This window comes from Oncorhynchus gorbuscha, linkage group LG01 (assembly GCF_021184085.1).
Source record: "Oncorhynchus gorbuscha isolate QuinsamMale2020 ecotype Even-year linkage group LG01, OgorEven_v1.0, whole genome shotgun sequence".
Taxonomy (NCBI): Eukaryota; Metazoa; Chordata; class Actinopteri; order Salmoniformes; family Salmonidae; genus Oncorhynchus; species Oncorhynchus gorbuscha.
In genome coordinates, this window is record NC_060173.1 from 13,748,179 (window position 1) to 13,765,528 (window position 17,350).

Here is a 17,350-nt window from a genome sequence, read left to right on the forward strand (position 1 = left end):
GCTCGGGTGCATCCGGTTTCCATTGATCATCCTTGAGATGTTTCTTCAACTTGATTGGATTCCACCTGTGGTAAATTCAATTGATTAGACATGATTTGGAAAGGCACACACTCATCTAAAGGTCCCACAGTTGACAGTGCATGTCAGAATAAAAACCAAGCCATGAAGTTGATGGAATTGTCCATAGAACCCAGAGACAGGATTGTGTCGAGGCACAGATCTGGGGAAGGGTACCAACAAATGTCTGCAGTATTGAAGGTCCCCAAGAACACAGGGGCCTCCATAATTTTTAAATGGAAGAAGCTTGGAACCATCAAGACGCTTCCTAGAGCTGGATGCCCAGCCAAACTGAGCAATCGGGGGAGGAGGGCCTTGGTCAGGAAGGCGATGCTCCCCATCCAACCTGACAAAGCTTGAGAGGATCTGCAGAGAAGAATGGGAGGGAGGAACTTCCCAAGTACAGGTGTGCCAAGCTTTTAGTGTCACACCCAAGAAGACTCAAGACTGTAATTGCTACCAAAGGTGCTTCAACAAAGTACTGAGGAAAGGGTCTGACTACTTATTTTAATGTGATATTTCAGTTTTACATTTTTAATACATTTTTTTTTAAATGAAGATGGGAAAAAATGATGTAATCAAGTTAGAATAAAGGCTGTAATGTAACAAAATGTGGAAAAAAATCAAGAGGTCTAAATACTTGCCGAATGCACTGTATGTGGTGTGTGTGAATGTATGTGGGGTTTTAGTGGGAGTGTCAATGTAGTGTGAGTGTGTATATCACAGGAGGCTGCTGAGGGGTGGACAGCTAATAAATGTCTGGAATGGAGTGCCATTACTATGAGCCCGTCCTCCCAAATGAAGTGTCACCAGCCGCCGTCTAGTGAGTGTGCGTAGGGTCAGTGCAAGATAGTTTGGGTACCATTAATTTACTATTTAGCAGTGTAATGGCTTGGGGGTGGAAGCTGACTCAGATCCTGGTGGTCCGAGAGCCAATGCTCCGGTACCGTTTGCCGGACAGTAGCAGAGTGGACAGTCCGCCTGATATAGAGGTCCTGGATGGCAGGGAGATTGGCCCCAGTGATGTACTGAGCTGTCCTCAAGGGCAATGCATTTTCCATACCAAGCTGTGATGCAGCCAGTCAAGATACTCGTTGTTGCAGCTGTAGAACGTTTTGAAGATCCGAGGGCCCATGCCAAATCTTTTCAGCCTCCTGAAGGGGAAGAGGCGCTATATTGGTGCAATGGAACACTGGGACGTGGTCAACGTATTCATTTTGCGGTCCATCTTATGGCTCAGCAACGGTTTCAGATGGAAGACCGACCACAATAAGCAACTCCGTAGATTTATTGAGTGAGAATGTTTCTGTTTTATTCTCACAAATACTAATCTGTGTTCATGAAATATTTAGTGTTAAATTAGCTATGAGACAATGAAATGAGAACAACAGTGACAATAACAACAATCTTTGAGAATCTTAAATTACAGGCCAGGCTATAGAAATGTTTTCTGCAACATGCTATGCATACAATTTATGTACTAGATATTGTTCTTGTGATAATGAATATAAATAATTAAATATGATTGACAGCACAGGGGAGGGCCCTCCATCCATATTAAGATAAGGTAGAATGTGATCTGTAATGGAGTGAAGCTGGAGACTTCAATAGCGGGTATACCTGCCTCTTCAAATTCATCACTGAAGGGGTAGTCTTTGTGCTTCAGCCCCCTATGGGAAGAAAACAGCGGAGGACAGTCACACAGAGATACCGAAGATCAGTTGAGGCTTTAAAAACAGATGTATGTACGTTTGACAGAGGTGATTGGCACTATAATTACGTATGAGAGCAGAGGAAAAACTGTAGTTCCTGTTCAGTGATAACATGGTCCTTATGTCCTCTTTGCTCAGTTCAAAGTCAAACACCTGGAATGAAAACCAACATCTACAGTCTTTGAAAACAGAGGGAAAACTGCATCAACATTGAAAGAAAGTTCCAGAATATTAAACATCATCTTTCATGTCTTTGCATCCTCTCACAATGGGCGAGTTCCTTTTGCATCATCCTGTGCCGTGGGTAGGTGGAGATTTCACTTCAGGACCAATGGAATGGTCTTAAATGCACAAACTCCACCCAACCGGGCACCAGGCGACGCAAAACAAACTCGCCCAATCATTCTAATGTACCTGGAGGTTGCCCAGGTACATGTGTTGGGGCGTGGTTGATTTTGGAATTACACACACTTCACTTTGGACCAGAAAACGAAGCAGCACCTAATAGGATGGGCCCATGATGAGATTAAGGGAAAACACAGAGCGAGGTCCATAGACCCTTTACCCATTTTCTCTATGTAGCTAACAGTTGGACTATGTTACTGTGGCTCTCACTTTTACCTGAGATATAGTCCTCTGGTGCTTATCAGTTATGTCCTTGATGTTTGAGTCTTGAAATAAACAGGGGTTGTCTGGTTTGACCCTAATACAAGAACATCAGATCAGATAATTACTGTAGAAACTTACGAATAATGTGTGTGTGTGTAACATTTCCCTCCATGTGTCTGTACTGTGTCTATCCATGTGTTGTTTACCATGGCCTGGTAGGTAAACCCAGGGGGCTGTATGCTGTGACAGTGATGCATTGGGAGTGACAATAGTTTATCAGCTTTTGCTGGGACAGATATGGGTGGCACTCAATCTGGTCAGAGCAGACAGGGTGTAACAATGTGCACTGAAAGTCGGGAAGGAAGTTCAGGGAGTGAGTGATGTAATCAAAAAACGAAACAACAACACACAACCATGAAACTGAAACAGAAACAATGACGCCTCAGGAAGGAACCAAAGTGGGTGGCATATATAGGGCAGGTAATCAAGAAGGTGATGGAGTCCAGGTGAGTGTCATAATGCGCTGATGCACGTAACGATGGTCACAGGTGTAACTCCCATATTGACCTGGGAGAGGCGAAGGTCGAGAGCCATGCGTCCTTACGAAACACGACCCTGCCAAACCGCACTGCTTCTTGAAACACTGCTCGCTTAAGCTGGAAGCCAGCTGCACCAATGTGTTGGAGGAAACACTGTACAACTGGCCACCTAAGTCAGTGTTCATGCATCGAACCCGGGTCTTTAGTGGCGCTGTGCCACTCGGGAGGCAGCCTACTACATAAGTTATAGTATGGTTACATACACACACTAATGCAATTATTGTGGATAATCAGATTAATATAATAGATGGATTGAAACGTTTCCATTCTTTGCAAGGAGACATATTTCCCTAATAATCCTGAAACATCTGAAAATTAGGCTACTCTGATAAAATGCAGAAAATTGCCAATCAAAATATAATTGTTCTACCACAGCAACCCTGTAATTTTTGGGAAGAATATTGGATTCTAAGTTTTTATGTGAAAACTAATTCTAAGGTGCATACATTCAGTTGTTCCGAACCCTCACTTCACTCCTGCTAAAGAGGGAGGCTTGCTTGGGTTGTTGCTAGCACATGCGTAGATCAAATACACAACTGGAACGCTGATGAAGGTGTTTACAGGTCCTAGTAATTTGAAAGATTGCTCAGAAAACCAGGTGTTTTAATCAGCGTATGCTTACTTCGATTTTGACCTTTCTGACAATTAAGATAAGCAGCAGTGTTTACATGACTTTTGCATAATCTGCATACTGCCATAATCAGTTTAATATTGAATTATTGCTTTGCATGTAAACGTACTCAATGACACTGTGATTAACTCTGAATACCTGTTATGCTCTAAAGATCACAAATGCAAAGTGCCATTTTGGGCTGGGAGAGAGGGCAAAGAACACCTGGTTGTTGGCAGCTTTGTTCTTGAGGCCTGGCGTGTTCAGAATGGATTCAGTTCGATGGCTGTTGAAATTGGAGATTCCAATGGCTTTTACTAACCCTGCATCCACAAGCTCTTCCTTCCCGAGAGGCGCTGAACAGACAGAACACCCAAATGGAAAAGGGTGTGAGTGAGGTGGTAAAAAATTACCCAGAAATCGTCTTAATTTAACTTCCTGTCATTCTCACCTCCCAGGTATCCAGGAATCTGGTTTCCACGGCAACAGTGAATCCCTCTCCACGAGCTCATCCCTAATCTACAACAAAACAAGTCATGATTGAGTGATGATCCGTGCATATCACGCCCCCAACATTTCATCAAAGTGTGAAAATGTTTTTCTAAATTATGCATGACAAAAAGGGCTGAAGAAATTAAATCAAAATGAAAGTGTGAGCAAAATGCATTTGTAAAGGCAAGCCATGCACTATAAGCTTTAAATACAAGCATTTCGTCAGAACAAAAACAATAATAATAATAATTTATTCAGTTCAAGTGTTTATTACAATACTTTACAAGAGACAAGTGGTGAGGATATTTCAAATACATGTTGAAACAGTATGCATGTCAAGAAAATTCATTCCCATTGGTTTGTGGGTGAGGTCGAGGTCTAGATAGTCCAGTTTAAGGTTACTCAAGGTATTAAGACAGGCTGCTCTAGCCAGACACTTCTTATGGAAGATACACCACAGCTGGTGGAGAGAGAAGCACAGGAATGGCAATCTGGATTGATTGGGGCTGCATCCACAACGGCCCAGGCTCCCCATATAAGCCACTACTTGTGGCCAGATCAGACAGTAGTGCACTATGGGTTATAGGGAATAGAGTGCCATTCGGTGACATAGCCTGGGAAAACACTCAAGTAGGCTACGTCACCTGAAAGATTCTATGGAATAACAGTATTCACAATTTAACAATCACTTCCATCAATTCTCACACACACAGTATGCTATGAATGAGTGTGACATTTGAAGTAGCACCTTGCTGACGATGAACAGCTCCTCTCTCTTTACAGTACCCTCCTGGATCATAGCCTGGATGCCCTTTCCCACCTCATTCTGGTAGAGGAAAGCGCCGTCAATGAGTCTGTAGCCAGCAGATGGAAGCCTTTACTGCCTCTCCTACTTTAGCTGGAGGAGACTAAGACACAGAAGGACTGGTAAAAAGCTTAGTTTGGGTGAAGTACATTTTTGATTCAATGCATAATTAAGGAGATTATCATCCATTATTTCCTATGATGACTGAGTTTACTGATGGAATTTGACCCCTATTTAACCTGCCAGTAAATATGTAAGCATGTAAGTCCAAGGGGGTTTACACTGAAAAAGGAATGTATTCAAGCACAATGATTCATGATATTTAATTACATGGTATACATACATCATTTTCATTGTATTAAAGTACATTAATAATATCTCAATGTTGTTGAGAGATTTTGCATGTCATTGCATTTCCCATGTGGAAAGGTGAGTGAAGGAAGCGCACAAGGCTTTTTAGAGCGTTTAAAACATTGTATCAAGTATTTACATACTTGCAAACCTGTACATATCAAGGCACATTGTCATTGACATTACCGAGGTAAAGACAGATTCAGGTTGGATATTCGACGGAAATTCACCTGCAGTTTTCCTTACATCCACCAACAGCAGTTAGGGACCGTCAACATAGTGACAATCAAATGTTTCACATTTCAATAGCTCTTTAACCATTACTCCTAACACTTTCAAAACTGCTTCTAGCTAACCCGATGGCATAGAAACACTTTGCACACACTTTTCTTTTGTCGGTTTACATCTCACACTATTTTAAATTACTTATTTAAATTTCTGAAATTCAAAAGCACCTTGGTCATGTGACCCACACACCTCAAAAACGTTTAATAATGTACACTCAATGGGCCTACACATTGCACACCCTTTTGTTTGTCCATTTGCATCTTATGAGATTTTACGATCATTTTTTTAAATATTAAAAATTTCAAAATCTCCTTAGTCTTACGACCTACAACCCTCAAACTGCTGTCAGAATATCCACTGAGTAGCCTTATATGTAGCACAAACTGTTTGGCCATTTTAATCTCACATGATTTTACATTAATTTTCAATGTTTCTAATTTCAATAGCTCCTTGGACATGTGACCTATTGGACTCAAACAAGGTTCAGAATGTACAATCAGCGGGCCTACACATTGCACATCCTTTAGTTTGTCAATTTTCATCTCACACATTTTTAAATACATTTTTCTAACTTTCTAATTTCAATAGTTCCTTGGCCATGTGACCTAATGACCTTTGAAAAGGTTCAGAATGTCCACAGAGTACCCTTCTATAGTGCACATCCTTTAGTTTGTCCATTTTCATCTCACACGGTTTTCATTTCAATAGTACCCTGGTCATGTGACCTACAACCCTCAAACTACTTTCAGAATATCCATTGACTAGCCTTATACATGGCACACCCTTTTGTTTGTCCATTTTCATCTCACACAATTTTACATTAATTGCCTGCTCTGCTCCCCTGAAGGACAGTGTCACTCACACACCTATTCACTTGGGCCTTCTCCCTGGGGCCTTCCTGACCTCCAGACAGCCCCCCATTGACCTGGAGACCTCTGACTCCAGGCCTCCATGCCTACACTCCCTGCCCGCCTGCTTGCCCTCTCCCTGGGCTTGAGAGTGTATTGCTTACTCCCTGGAACTACAGACCTCCAGGCCTCCACACCTACTCTCCCTACCTGGTCAACACCCCTCTCACTGGGCATCATTGCGTCTCGGCAGGGGCTCAGCCATCTCCATAACTTTGCCCACCAGGCGAACCTGGGGTACCCACACTTAAGCAATCCTCCCTGGACACGAAGACGTCTATATTCAAGCTGTCTGGAACCACGTGCATCTGCTAACCCAAAACAGGCTCTGTGCACCTGGTGACGCGCCCGCTTTTTTTCCACTCAAACCTCCCCACTCAAACCTCCATGGCCCCCGTGTCCAGACCCCCTGCTTGGACTGAGTTCCCCCGCCTTGATAGAGGCCTCCTCGTGCACCTGGTGACCCTTTGACTTCCACAGCGAATCCCAACCTGACTCACAGTCCCACCAGAGGACGAGCCCCGGCAGATGGCGACCACCACCTAGCCCCGTACCTGGTGGAGGAAGAGGAAGACGCCTTCCGTCCCCAACAAAAGCTTGGATCGAGGGCTGACTTTCAATGGATTGCAACGAGTGAGCTGCTCTGCTACGTACGAAACCCTGACCCAGAATCTGGTCGTCTACAAGTGATTTAGCACCAGGTTCCCCACAAAATGCAGTGTGCATCAGGAGAGGGGCTACAACTCATCCAGGTGCACCCCAACCCCGTCACGAACGGCTCTACTCATCTGCCAAAAGAGGCAGGTCATCTCGGGCCAACCGAAGATCCGTGGTGCTACGGTATTGTTACGTTTAGGGGGGATTCTGACTGAGAGGCATTCAGTCATAATCCCACAGATGGTGGCTTCGCACCATTGGCTCCTCAGCCATGCACATACACCAAATGTGCATGGGTGATTTGAGTGCGACCACGACAGGTGGGTACGCTCCTTTGAATTTCATCAAGTTGATATTCAGTGATCCGTGCCCAGAACCTAGGCCTCGTCCGTTTTATGGGTCCGCAGCAAATCAATGGGCATGGATAGTACTACCCACATCAGATGTAGGCCTCCCTCCCCAAACAAGCTGGAGATAGCTCTCCACTTCGTAGGGCATGATCCAGATCCATGCAATGCCCTATCAAAATGGGTTTAGTCTCCGCCTCGAGTCTAGTGAGCGTAGAGGAGACCTCCCCACCTACAATGTGTGATGTCCCGCACTCAGGCAAGCCTGAGGCCTGGTAGTGTCAGCTAATGGTAAAGCACATGCCATCTCCACTACATGTTCCAACGAGCGTTGAGGAGAGCTCCCAAATAGAATGGGTAGAGTCCCGCAACCAGGCGGACCTGAGACCTGGCAGTGTCCATAACCGCTAAGCATATTCCATCTCCATTTAGTGCTCCACTGTTAGCGGGTCCAGTCGAAGCCAGCGTTCGATTGAAACCTTTGCGGTTTAGAGTTAGCTAAATATACGGGAGACGCGTCTTTAAGCGTTTTACCACAGCCACTCTGTAGTACACCTTCATCAGCCATCTCCCAGGACTAAACTCCCCCCTCCCAACCAAAGCTGGGATGCATTCGAGCCATCATTCTCTGATTGGCTTCCTGTCAAGGTCAGGATTAGTTTCCAAGAGCCCCGCAGCAAATCACTGGTGGAACCGGCCTCACATTTTCATGCTTGACCAAAAGCCCCATATTCCAGGACCGACTGCCGCCTTCCATTAATGATCAACAGCAGTCACCATCTGCAGGACTCTCTTTGCGTACAGACTAGTACCGAGGTAACTCCTGTTTGGTTTGCGTCCTTTACGACACCTGAAAGCATGTGACATACAGGGAGGGATTGGAAGAGCCCTGCTAGAGGGCTACCTCGTTATCTCCCTTACTAAGGCTAAGGACTCCTTAAGACAGTCATTGTTACTCCCACCGTTTAGCTTCATTGAATTTCTTCACTTTGACATTCAGAGCACTGGGTAGAAATCACATCGCGTCAACACCCACCTCGGGCCTTCACGATGCTTTGTTTTAATTAAATCAGTCGGATTCCCCTGGTCCGCACCATTTCTAAATCATCTGCGAGGTGCCGTCCGATGCGTCCCACCGGAGACCCAGCACGAACAGGGCCGGTGAGACCCGTAGGAGGGGAGATCCATGAGAAGGGGGCTAGCGCACATCCAGAGTCACAGCCAACTGACCCAACCACCCACCGGTCTGCTTTCGGCCCGCCGATAGACACCACCTCGACGAACTCCCACACGCAGGCCCTTGCGAGACCACGCAAGATGGGCTGCAAAACGAACTTCCAATGGTGGCGAGAGGAAGGCGACTGAGCGACTGCTCCCCCAGACGCGGCTTGAGTCCCACTTCGCACTCCAGCCCGACTGACCCAGCCCTTAGAGCCAATCCTTTTCGCAAAGTTACGGATCTGACTTTCCGACTACCTTTACCTACATTGTTCTAACATGCCAGAGGCCGTTTACCATGGAGACCTGCTGCGTGAGATTTACACCCTATCCCAGGATTTTCAAGGGCCAGCGAGAGCTCACAGGAAGCCGCTGGAACTAAGATGCTTTCCAGGGCTTGAGCCCCTCTCTTGGGGCAAACCCATTCCAGGGCACCCTGCCCTTCACAAAGAAAAGAGAACTCTCCCCGGAAGCTTCTCTCAAGTCCTTAGGAAACGGTGCAGTATTTAGTTTTTTGATGTATTATTTCTTATATTGTTAATTCAGAAAACCTTAAGTGTTATTACATACAGCCGATAAGAACTATTGGATATCAGAGAGACATCAACTTACCAGGACAACCAGCACTACGACCAAGAATACGACTTTCCCAAAGCCAATCCTTCGGAGAGGGTGCCGGAGCGGTCTTCTAGTGGGGCTAGTCCCTAGTTAACAAAGTCGACATAATTAGGGCAAGAGTTTCCAAAGAGATATTCGGGATTGTAACATACTCTGTTTCAAAGAGACATGGCTAGCTGGGGACATGCTGTCGGAATCCGTACAGCCAACGGGATTTTCAGTGCATCGCGCCGACAATAACAAACATTTCTCCAGTAAGAAGAAGGGAGGGGGTGTATGTTTCATGATTAACGACTCATGGTGTAATTGTAACAACATACAAGAACTCAAGTCCTTTCATTCACCTGACCTAGAATTACCACACAATCAAATGCCGACCGTATTATCTCCCAAGAGAACTCTCCTCGGTTATTGTCACAGCCATATATATTCCCCCGCAAGTGGATACCAAGACTGCCATCAAGGAACTTCACTGCAATCTGGAAACCATATATCCTGAGGCTGAATTTATTGTAGCTGGGGATTTTAACAAAGCTAATCTGAGAACAAGGCTACCTAAATTCTATCAGTATATTGATTGCAGGGTCGTCAAAGACGGTACAGTATGAAACTCTCTGGGATGACTTCACTAGTTACCACCACCACAAAGTGATAAACACGTCTATTTATACAATTTATCTTCTCAGCGATATGACGTAGATGCAGAAAGTAAATACTATTTTCACAACAACTAAGAGCATTGAAGTGTGAGTCTCAACTTATCTGCTGTTTTGGTGCTCTGGCTACCACGTTGTGAACAGTTTGAAGCGAACCCATGCACATGCACAGATATTGTGTGTTTTGCAAGATGCAAAAGTCTTGCATCTTGCTCATCTCAATATCTCCAGTGCTGCTTGGGGCAACCTGATTTTGCTAAGTCTATGGCAGCAGCCCAAACGCAAAGTAGACAGCCCTCGGCCCTAAACCCTCAGCACTCGAATTATGTTAGACATCATCTCACCGGAGTGTACCTTAAATGTCCTTTGCCCAAGCGAGGGAGAGTGATGATCTGATGCAACGTCCTTGATGGAAATCTTGAAGGTGAGCTTAAAAAACACCAAACTAAAGCTATTAATGTAGCAAGCTAACGTAGCTAGCTAGCATTTTGTCAGGTAGATCGCTAGAGTTCAAATCAAATTGTATTTGTCACATACACATGGTTAGCAGATGTTAGTGCGAGTGTAGTGAAATGCTTGTGCTTCTAGTTCCGACAATGCAGTAATACTTACAATACTTAGCTGGCTAGCTAATTTTATAACTTGGTTATTTATTCCAATACATTTCAGAATTCCCCAAAATATGTTTATGAAGCTAGCTACGTTTTATAGGCTCCTCACTACGAGACTAAGCCAATATGAGCGGCACTCCCATTTGCCAACGCTAAAATAAATGTCATCTATATATTTGTTTTGCAAGACAGTATCATAATTGTGTCTCACATGCCGAATATGCTTCCATGTTGATAAAATTTGACACTTCGCGGCAACCGGAGTTTGACACGTGTCTACAGTTTGCATTGAATTGTGGGTCATATCAGCCCCACAAGTAATCAAAGTTCTTCACTCGCTCCCTTGAGCTAAATTGAGGGCAGAGGGGGTAATGTTTGTGAATTGGACCTACACTTAAGATGGCAATCAAACTGCATCCTGTTTCAAGAGAGAGGTATTGAGCTCATGGGTTCCTGAGTTCTTCTGCAAAAAGATAGAATTAGAGTTGGATAAATGTAGATCAACTTGAATATTTTTGCAAGGACTTAGAGGATACTAACCTCAACATCAAAACCTTCAATCCAAATGAAAATTCCATAGCTAAAAGGGTGATTTTGGACAAAACTACCTAAATATACTAATACTAGTAAGGACTATCAAGAAAAAACTTCTAACAAACCTGCAGAAGAAACACAGTGGAACCTGTAATTACTATCCAACACAAAACGGAGTGAGTAATGTTAAGTCTGAACCTACACTACTTCTGAAGCCAAAAAGTAAAATAGAATAATCTCTAGGTAATTTTGTTATATAAAGCTTAATAAACAAGGCTACTAAGCTACCAAGCTGCTAGGACAGAACTGACCTGGCTGCAACGTCAATTAGCACTGAAGTGTGAAGTGAGAAGTGTGAAAACTCTTGAGCCTAACAATGGCAGGAGAGTTTCATAGCCCCACCCAACTGCAGAGGCCTTTGAAGCCCCAATGGCTTATCCCTGTGCAGAGGTCATTACAATACAGTACCACATGGATATTGAAAATAACCCTGCACAGAATAAGTACAAAAAGAAGCTCCTCAAGGACAATCCAGAGACACTATTTGCTGATGGCAACAAAGAGGGGAACATAAGCAACTTCATTTTCCACACAGACCATCCCCTGGCATAGCACAGTGCTATGAGAGCACATTACACCTATGTCAAGAGAGACGATTTTGGCCCAGGGTGGAAACTCAGAATACTAGACATTGAGGAAATTGAAACATCCTCTATAAACGTGTACAAATCTGGGACAGTAATGGTGCAGGGTCTCCTCATGCAGTTCCAGCGGAACTTTTACTGGATCAAAGAGAGAGAACAGCAGATACAGCTCTCCCTCTGTGACGACTCCCCATCCTGAGTGAGTCTGATCACACCTCTTCAAAATTTTTCTACGGCTGGCCATGCTTTCCACCTGGCTACTCCTACCCCGGTCAACAGCACTGCATCCCCCAACAGCAACTCGCCCAAGCCTTCCCCATTTCTCCTTCTCCCAAATCCATTCTGCTGATGTTCTGAAAGAGCTGAAAAATCTGGACCCCTACAAATCAGCCGGGCTAGACAATCTGGACCCTTTCTTTCTAAAATTATCTGCCGAAATTGTTGCCACCCCCATTTCTAGCCTGTTCAACCTCTCTTTCGTGTCGTCTGAGATTCCCAAAGATTGGAAAGCAGCTGCGGTCATCCCCCTCTTCAAAGGGGGGGACACTCTTGACCCAAACTGCTACAGACCTATATCTATCCTACCATGCCTTTCTAAGGTCTTCGAAAGCCAAGTCAACAAACAGATTACCGACCATTTTGAATCTAACCATACCTTCTCTGCTGTGCAATCTGGTTTCAGAGCTGGTCATGGGTGCACCTCAGCCACGCTCAAGGTCCTAAACGATATCTTAACCGCCATCGATAAGAAACATTACTGTGCAGCCGTATTCATTGATCTGGCCAAGGCTTTTGATTCTGTCAACCACCACATCCTCATCGGCAGACTCGACAGCCTTGGTTTCTCAAATGATTGCCTCGCCTGGTTCACCAACTACTTCTCTGATAGAGTTCAGTGTGTCAAATCAGAGGGTCTGCTGTCTGAACTTCTGGCAGTCTCTATGCGGGTGCCACAGGGTTCAATTCTTGGACCGACTCTCTTCTCTGTATACATCAATGAGGTCGCTCTTGCTGCTGGTGAGTCCCTGATCCACCTCTACGCAGACGACACCATTCTGTATACTTCCGGCCCTTCTTTGGACACTGTGTTAACAACCCTCCAGGCAAGCTTCAATGCCATACAACTCTCCTTCCGTGGCCTCCAATTGCTCTTAAATACAAGTAAAACTAAATCCATGCTCTTCAACCGATCGCTACCTGCACCTACCCGCCTGTCCAATATCACTACTCTGGACGGCTCTGACTTAGAATACGTGGACAACTACAAATACTTAGGTGTCTGGTTAGACTGTAAACTCTCCTTCCAGACCCATATCAAACATCTCCAATCCAAAGTTAAATCTAGAATTGGCTTCCTATTTCGCAACAAAGCATCCTTCACTCATGCTGCCAAACATACCCTTGTAAAACTGACCATCCTACCAATCCTCGACTTTGGCGATGTCATTTACAAAATAGCCTCCAATACCCTACTCAACAAATTGGATGCAGTCTATCACAGTGCAATCCGTTTTGTCACCAAAGCCCCATATACTACCCACCATTGCAACCTGTACGCTCTCGTTGGCTGGCCCTCGCTTCATACTCGTCGCCAATCCCACTGGCTCCATGTCATCTACAAGACCCTGCTAGGTAAAGTCCCCCCTTATCTCAGCTCACTGGTCACCATAGCATCTCCCACCTGTAGCACACGCTCCAGCAGGTATATTTCTCTGGTCACCCCCAAAACCAATTCTTTCTTTGGCCGCCTCTCCTTCCAGTTCTCTGCTGCCAGTGACTGGAACGAACTGCAAAAATCTCTGAAACTGGAAACACTTATCTCCCTCACTAGCTTTAAGCACCAACTGTCAGAGCATCTTACAGATTACTGCACCTGTACATAGCCCACCTATAATTTAGCCCAAACAACTACCTCTTTCCCAACTGTATTTAATTAATTAATTTATTTTGCTCCTTTGCACCCCATTATTTTTATGTCTACTTTGCACATTCTTCCATTGCAAAACTACCATTCCAGTGTTTTACTTGCTATATTGTATTTACTCTGCCACCATGGCCTTTTTTGCCTTTACCTCCCTTCTCACCTCATTTGCTCACATTGTATATAGACTTGTTTATACTGTATTATTGACTGTATGTTTGTTTTACTCCATGTGTAACTCTGTGTCGTTGTATCTGTCGAACTGCTTTGCTTTATCTTGGCCAGGTCGCAATTGTAAATGAGAACTTGTTCTCAACTTGCCTACCTGGTTAAATAAAGGTAAAATAAAAAAATTAAAATAAAATAAAAATGTCCTGCAGACGAGGATGGTCTGATCACACCTCTTCAAACTGTCCTGCAGACGAGGATGGTCTGATCACACCTCTTCAAACTGTCCTGCAGACGAGGATGGTCTGATCACACCTCTTCAAACTGTCCTGCAGACGAGGATGGTCTGATCACACCTCTTCAAACTGTCCTGCAGACGAGGATAGTCTGATCACACCTCTTCAAACTGTCCTGCAGACGAGGATAGTCACACCCCCCCCCAGCACTGAACACATCCAGCTCCCACAACTGCACTGCTCCTCCATCATTGAGAGGGATAAATTCACAGAGCTGGAGAGAGACATGGAGCTCAGAGAACAAGTCCACACAATCCAGACAGGACAAACCCATAAAACAGACCAGCACAACAACACCCCCCAACAAGACCCGGGGGGCTGGAGATGGACGGCTGTCTAGAGAGAACTCAAATCAAATCAGTATATTTGTCACATGAGCCGAATACAACAGGTGTACACCGTACAGTGAAATGTTTACTTACAAGCCCTAACCAACAGTGATATATATTTTTTAAGGGTATTAGGTAAACAATAGATAAGTAAAGAAAGAAAAAAAATAGTGAAAATAACAGTAGCGAGGCTATATACAGGTGGTACCAGTATAGAGTCAATGTGCGGGGGCACCGGTTAGTCTGGCTAATTGAGGTAATATGTAAGCAGATTAATTAAACAACTCCTTTGTAAGATAAATGTTTTAAAATGAAACATGTATGGAAACAGATGAATTAACACTCTTCAGTTAGCAGGCTCAAGCAAGCTAAAACCCACATGGTAGCAAAAACTAATTAGCAGACATTGTTAAGTTATAACTGATTTAAAACACACTTGGCTGTAAGCTACTATTTACTTGCTAACAAAAAAATCATGTTGGGCATATAAAATATATTCACCCCACCCAGTATTGTAATCAAAACTTACCAGAAAGCATGCAGTCCTTGGCTCAGACAGTGTAGTAGTATGGGCTCAATAGCATCTCATTAGTGTGCAAGATCTTGAGAAACAGGTGTACATGTGATGGAAGAATGCACTGTGCATGCAGAGGGTTGCAATTCCATTGTATTGGGGATTAGTTATATGAAAATAGGCCACAAGACCTAGAATTGCCTTATGCGTATCCCACAAAAAAAGGTTCACTGTTATAAGCTAACATTTGATGAATTTAAGCAAAATTCCCAGACTTAACTTCCCATGGAAAAATTCTGGAAATTTACTGGAAAGTTTCCAACCCTATTAGACACATATTTCCCTCAGATTACATACCCACAAATAATTCTAAAACAGTTGGCTATTTACTGTACATTTTATTAACATCACTTTTGTTTATTATCTATTTCATTCGCTTTGGCAACGTAAACATATGTTTCCTATGCCAATTGTAACGGTCGTCGGTGGAAGGTGAGGACCAAAGCACAGCGTGGTACTTGTTTATGTTATTTATTTTAACTGAACAACAAAATCCACAACCGAAACAGCTCCGTCAGGTGCAAACCACACTAAACAGAAAGTATAATCACCCACAACTCAAGGGTGAAAACAGGCTGCCTAAGTATGGTTCTCAATCAGGGACAACGATTGACAGCTGCCCCTGATTGAGAACCATACCAGGCCAAACAGAGAAATACCAAATCATAGAAAAAAAGAACAGCCTGCCCACCCAACTCACGCCCTGACCATACTAAAACAAAGACACCACAAAGGAACTAAGGTCAGAACGTGACACCAATAAAGCACCTCACATTTAAATTGATTCCCCCAAGAGAAAGGCTGCATTGCAAACACTTAAAAGTCACACCCTCTCCCCTCAAATTAAGTGGACACTTCTGATGATGTATCATGGTGTCTGACAAATTGACACTTGCAGGGCAAGGGAATAATAAATTCATTTTAAAATGGACCGCTTTTGTATCACTTCATTCATCCTACGGTTGTGTTTTCAGTCATCGTGGAACCACAGGTAGCTGTTGTGTGTTTATATGCGCTAGTCAATTATGATTGCATTTCATATCTTGGCTAGAAGACAACGCCTCTGCAGACATCGATTGTTTTTAACTAATCCGAATATATCAGGTAAGTCGAAAATTGCAATGCATAAGTGTGATGTCAGGGTATATGTGCAAGACAACGTTTCCTAATGCTAACCAAACAAAAACATAATTATTTTCACAATTTCTAACTTATTTACATTTGTTTTTACTTACACTTGTATGTTGACTTCTCCATATTAATGTTGGTTTTGAATTTTGTCTTGACTTTTCTTAGCGGATGTACAATCATCGCAAATTGAATTATGGGGCATTTCAGGACCCGGATTGAACATAATTGTACACTCACTGCTTGTTAGCAAGATGGCTGCGCGGTGACTTAATTACAGTTAGTCATCCTGGGTTTATACACATCACTGGTTTAAAATCACATTTTAAAGGGAGGCTGCATTCCACACACGTTTTAAACTCCTAAAAGACACACCCTCCTCCATTTACCCTCGCCTTATGCCCTTGGGGAATCCCTACGGCCATCTTTGTCGTCGGTCCAAATTATGAGCCAAGGGAAGTTAGCAACCGTACTCCTCCATTGTAAAAAATATGTTGGAAGGTATAGAAATGCATACATTCATGTCTAGATTATATTTTGACATGTTTGATTTATTACAGACACCTTAATGCATACTTTTAAATTATTATGTGAGCTAAACATACAAATAAAAAAATATATAAATATATTCGCCTTCAAGTATTTTTTAAAAAGAGTACAAATGTTACTTTCACCACTACAAAAAAAACAACCTTTTAAATACAAGTAATTTTGTCCTTTGAACATTCCTATGGAGGACTGCTTCTACTGGGGATTGCCAGTATGGGTGAACGTTGGCTTCAGATTCTCAGTGGCCTATACATTGCATCAGCAATCCAGGGTTAGTATACATAATTGTTTAAAACCTAACCTTAGCCACACTGCTAACCTTATGCCTAACCCTAAAGTAATACCAAAAAGCACATTTTTGTTTTCATGAATTATTATCATCTAGCCAATTTTGACTGTGGATGTGGTTTAAAGTGGAAACCCAAATGTAGCTGAAAACAGCAGTCGGGGCATGGGAAGGTTCAGCCAAACCACTTCTGCATATTTAAAGTAGGCTGGTTTTTACATTTAAAAAAATGGTTGTAATCAGAAGTCCTCATTGACCTGTAATAACATGGTATATTTGAAAAGCCTTGTTACAACTCATAAACTGGCACAGTGCTGCCACCTGTTATCTACTATTCGCATTGCACAATGCCATTTGATCTGTGTGATTACAGGGACTTTGGG

At 43.5% G+C, this 17,350-nt stretch overlaps 1 protein-coding gene across 3 annotated transcripts; it reads right to left on the reverse strand.

Moving 5' to 3' along the window:
- Positions 1-6: 6 nt before the first annotated feature.
- Positions 7-16,521, reverse strand: LOC124033372 (aldo-keto reductase family 1 member B15-like). 3 transcript variants are annotated; one of them, XM_046345403.1, is made up of 9 exons: positions 16,240-16,521; positions 4,828-4,987; positions 4,039-4,106; positions 3,910-3,943; positions 2,391-2,472; positions 2,184-2,270; positions 1,838-1,922; positions 1,678-1,727; positions 7-65 (listed from the first exon to the last, which is right to left on the reverse strand). In XM_046345403.1, exons 3-8 carry the CDS (start codon positions 4,097-4,099, stop codon positions 1,720-1,722), a joined length of 357 nt encoding a protein of 118 aa, XP_046201359.1. In that variant the 5' UTR covers positions 4,100-4,106; positions 4,828-4,987; positions 16,240-16,521; the 3' UTR covers positions 7-65; positions 1,678-1,719. The 3 variants fall into 3 exon arrangements, 2 of the variants coding, with proteins under 2 accessions (XP_046201359.1, XP_046201352.1); XR_006838370.1 differs by lacking the exon at positions 7-65 and having other exon boundaries at positions 1,491-1,727; positions 3,813-3,943; XM_046345396.1 differs by lacking the exon at positions 7-65 and having other exon boundaries at positions 1,491-1,727.
- Between the last annotated feature and the right edge of the window lie 829 nt (positions 16,522-17,350).

What these genes read in the sequence shown, in the direction of transcription:
- LOC124033372 (XM_046345403.1), bottom strand. Translation starts at nt 4,099, where the DNA reads ATGAGCTCGTGGAGAGGGATTCACTGTTGCCGTGGAAACCAGATTCCT. An exon ending in GAAGAGCTTGTGGATGCAGG is followed by an intron (nt 2,473 to 3,909) that starts GTTAGTAAAAGC and finishes TTCTTGTATTAG; the next exon opens with GGTCAAACCAGACAACCCCT. An exon ending in TGTACCTGGGCAACCTCCAG is followed by an intron (nt 1,923 to 2,183) that starts GTACATTAGAAT and finishes TTTTCATTCCAG; the next exon opens with GTGTTTGACTTTGAACTGAG.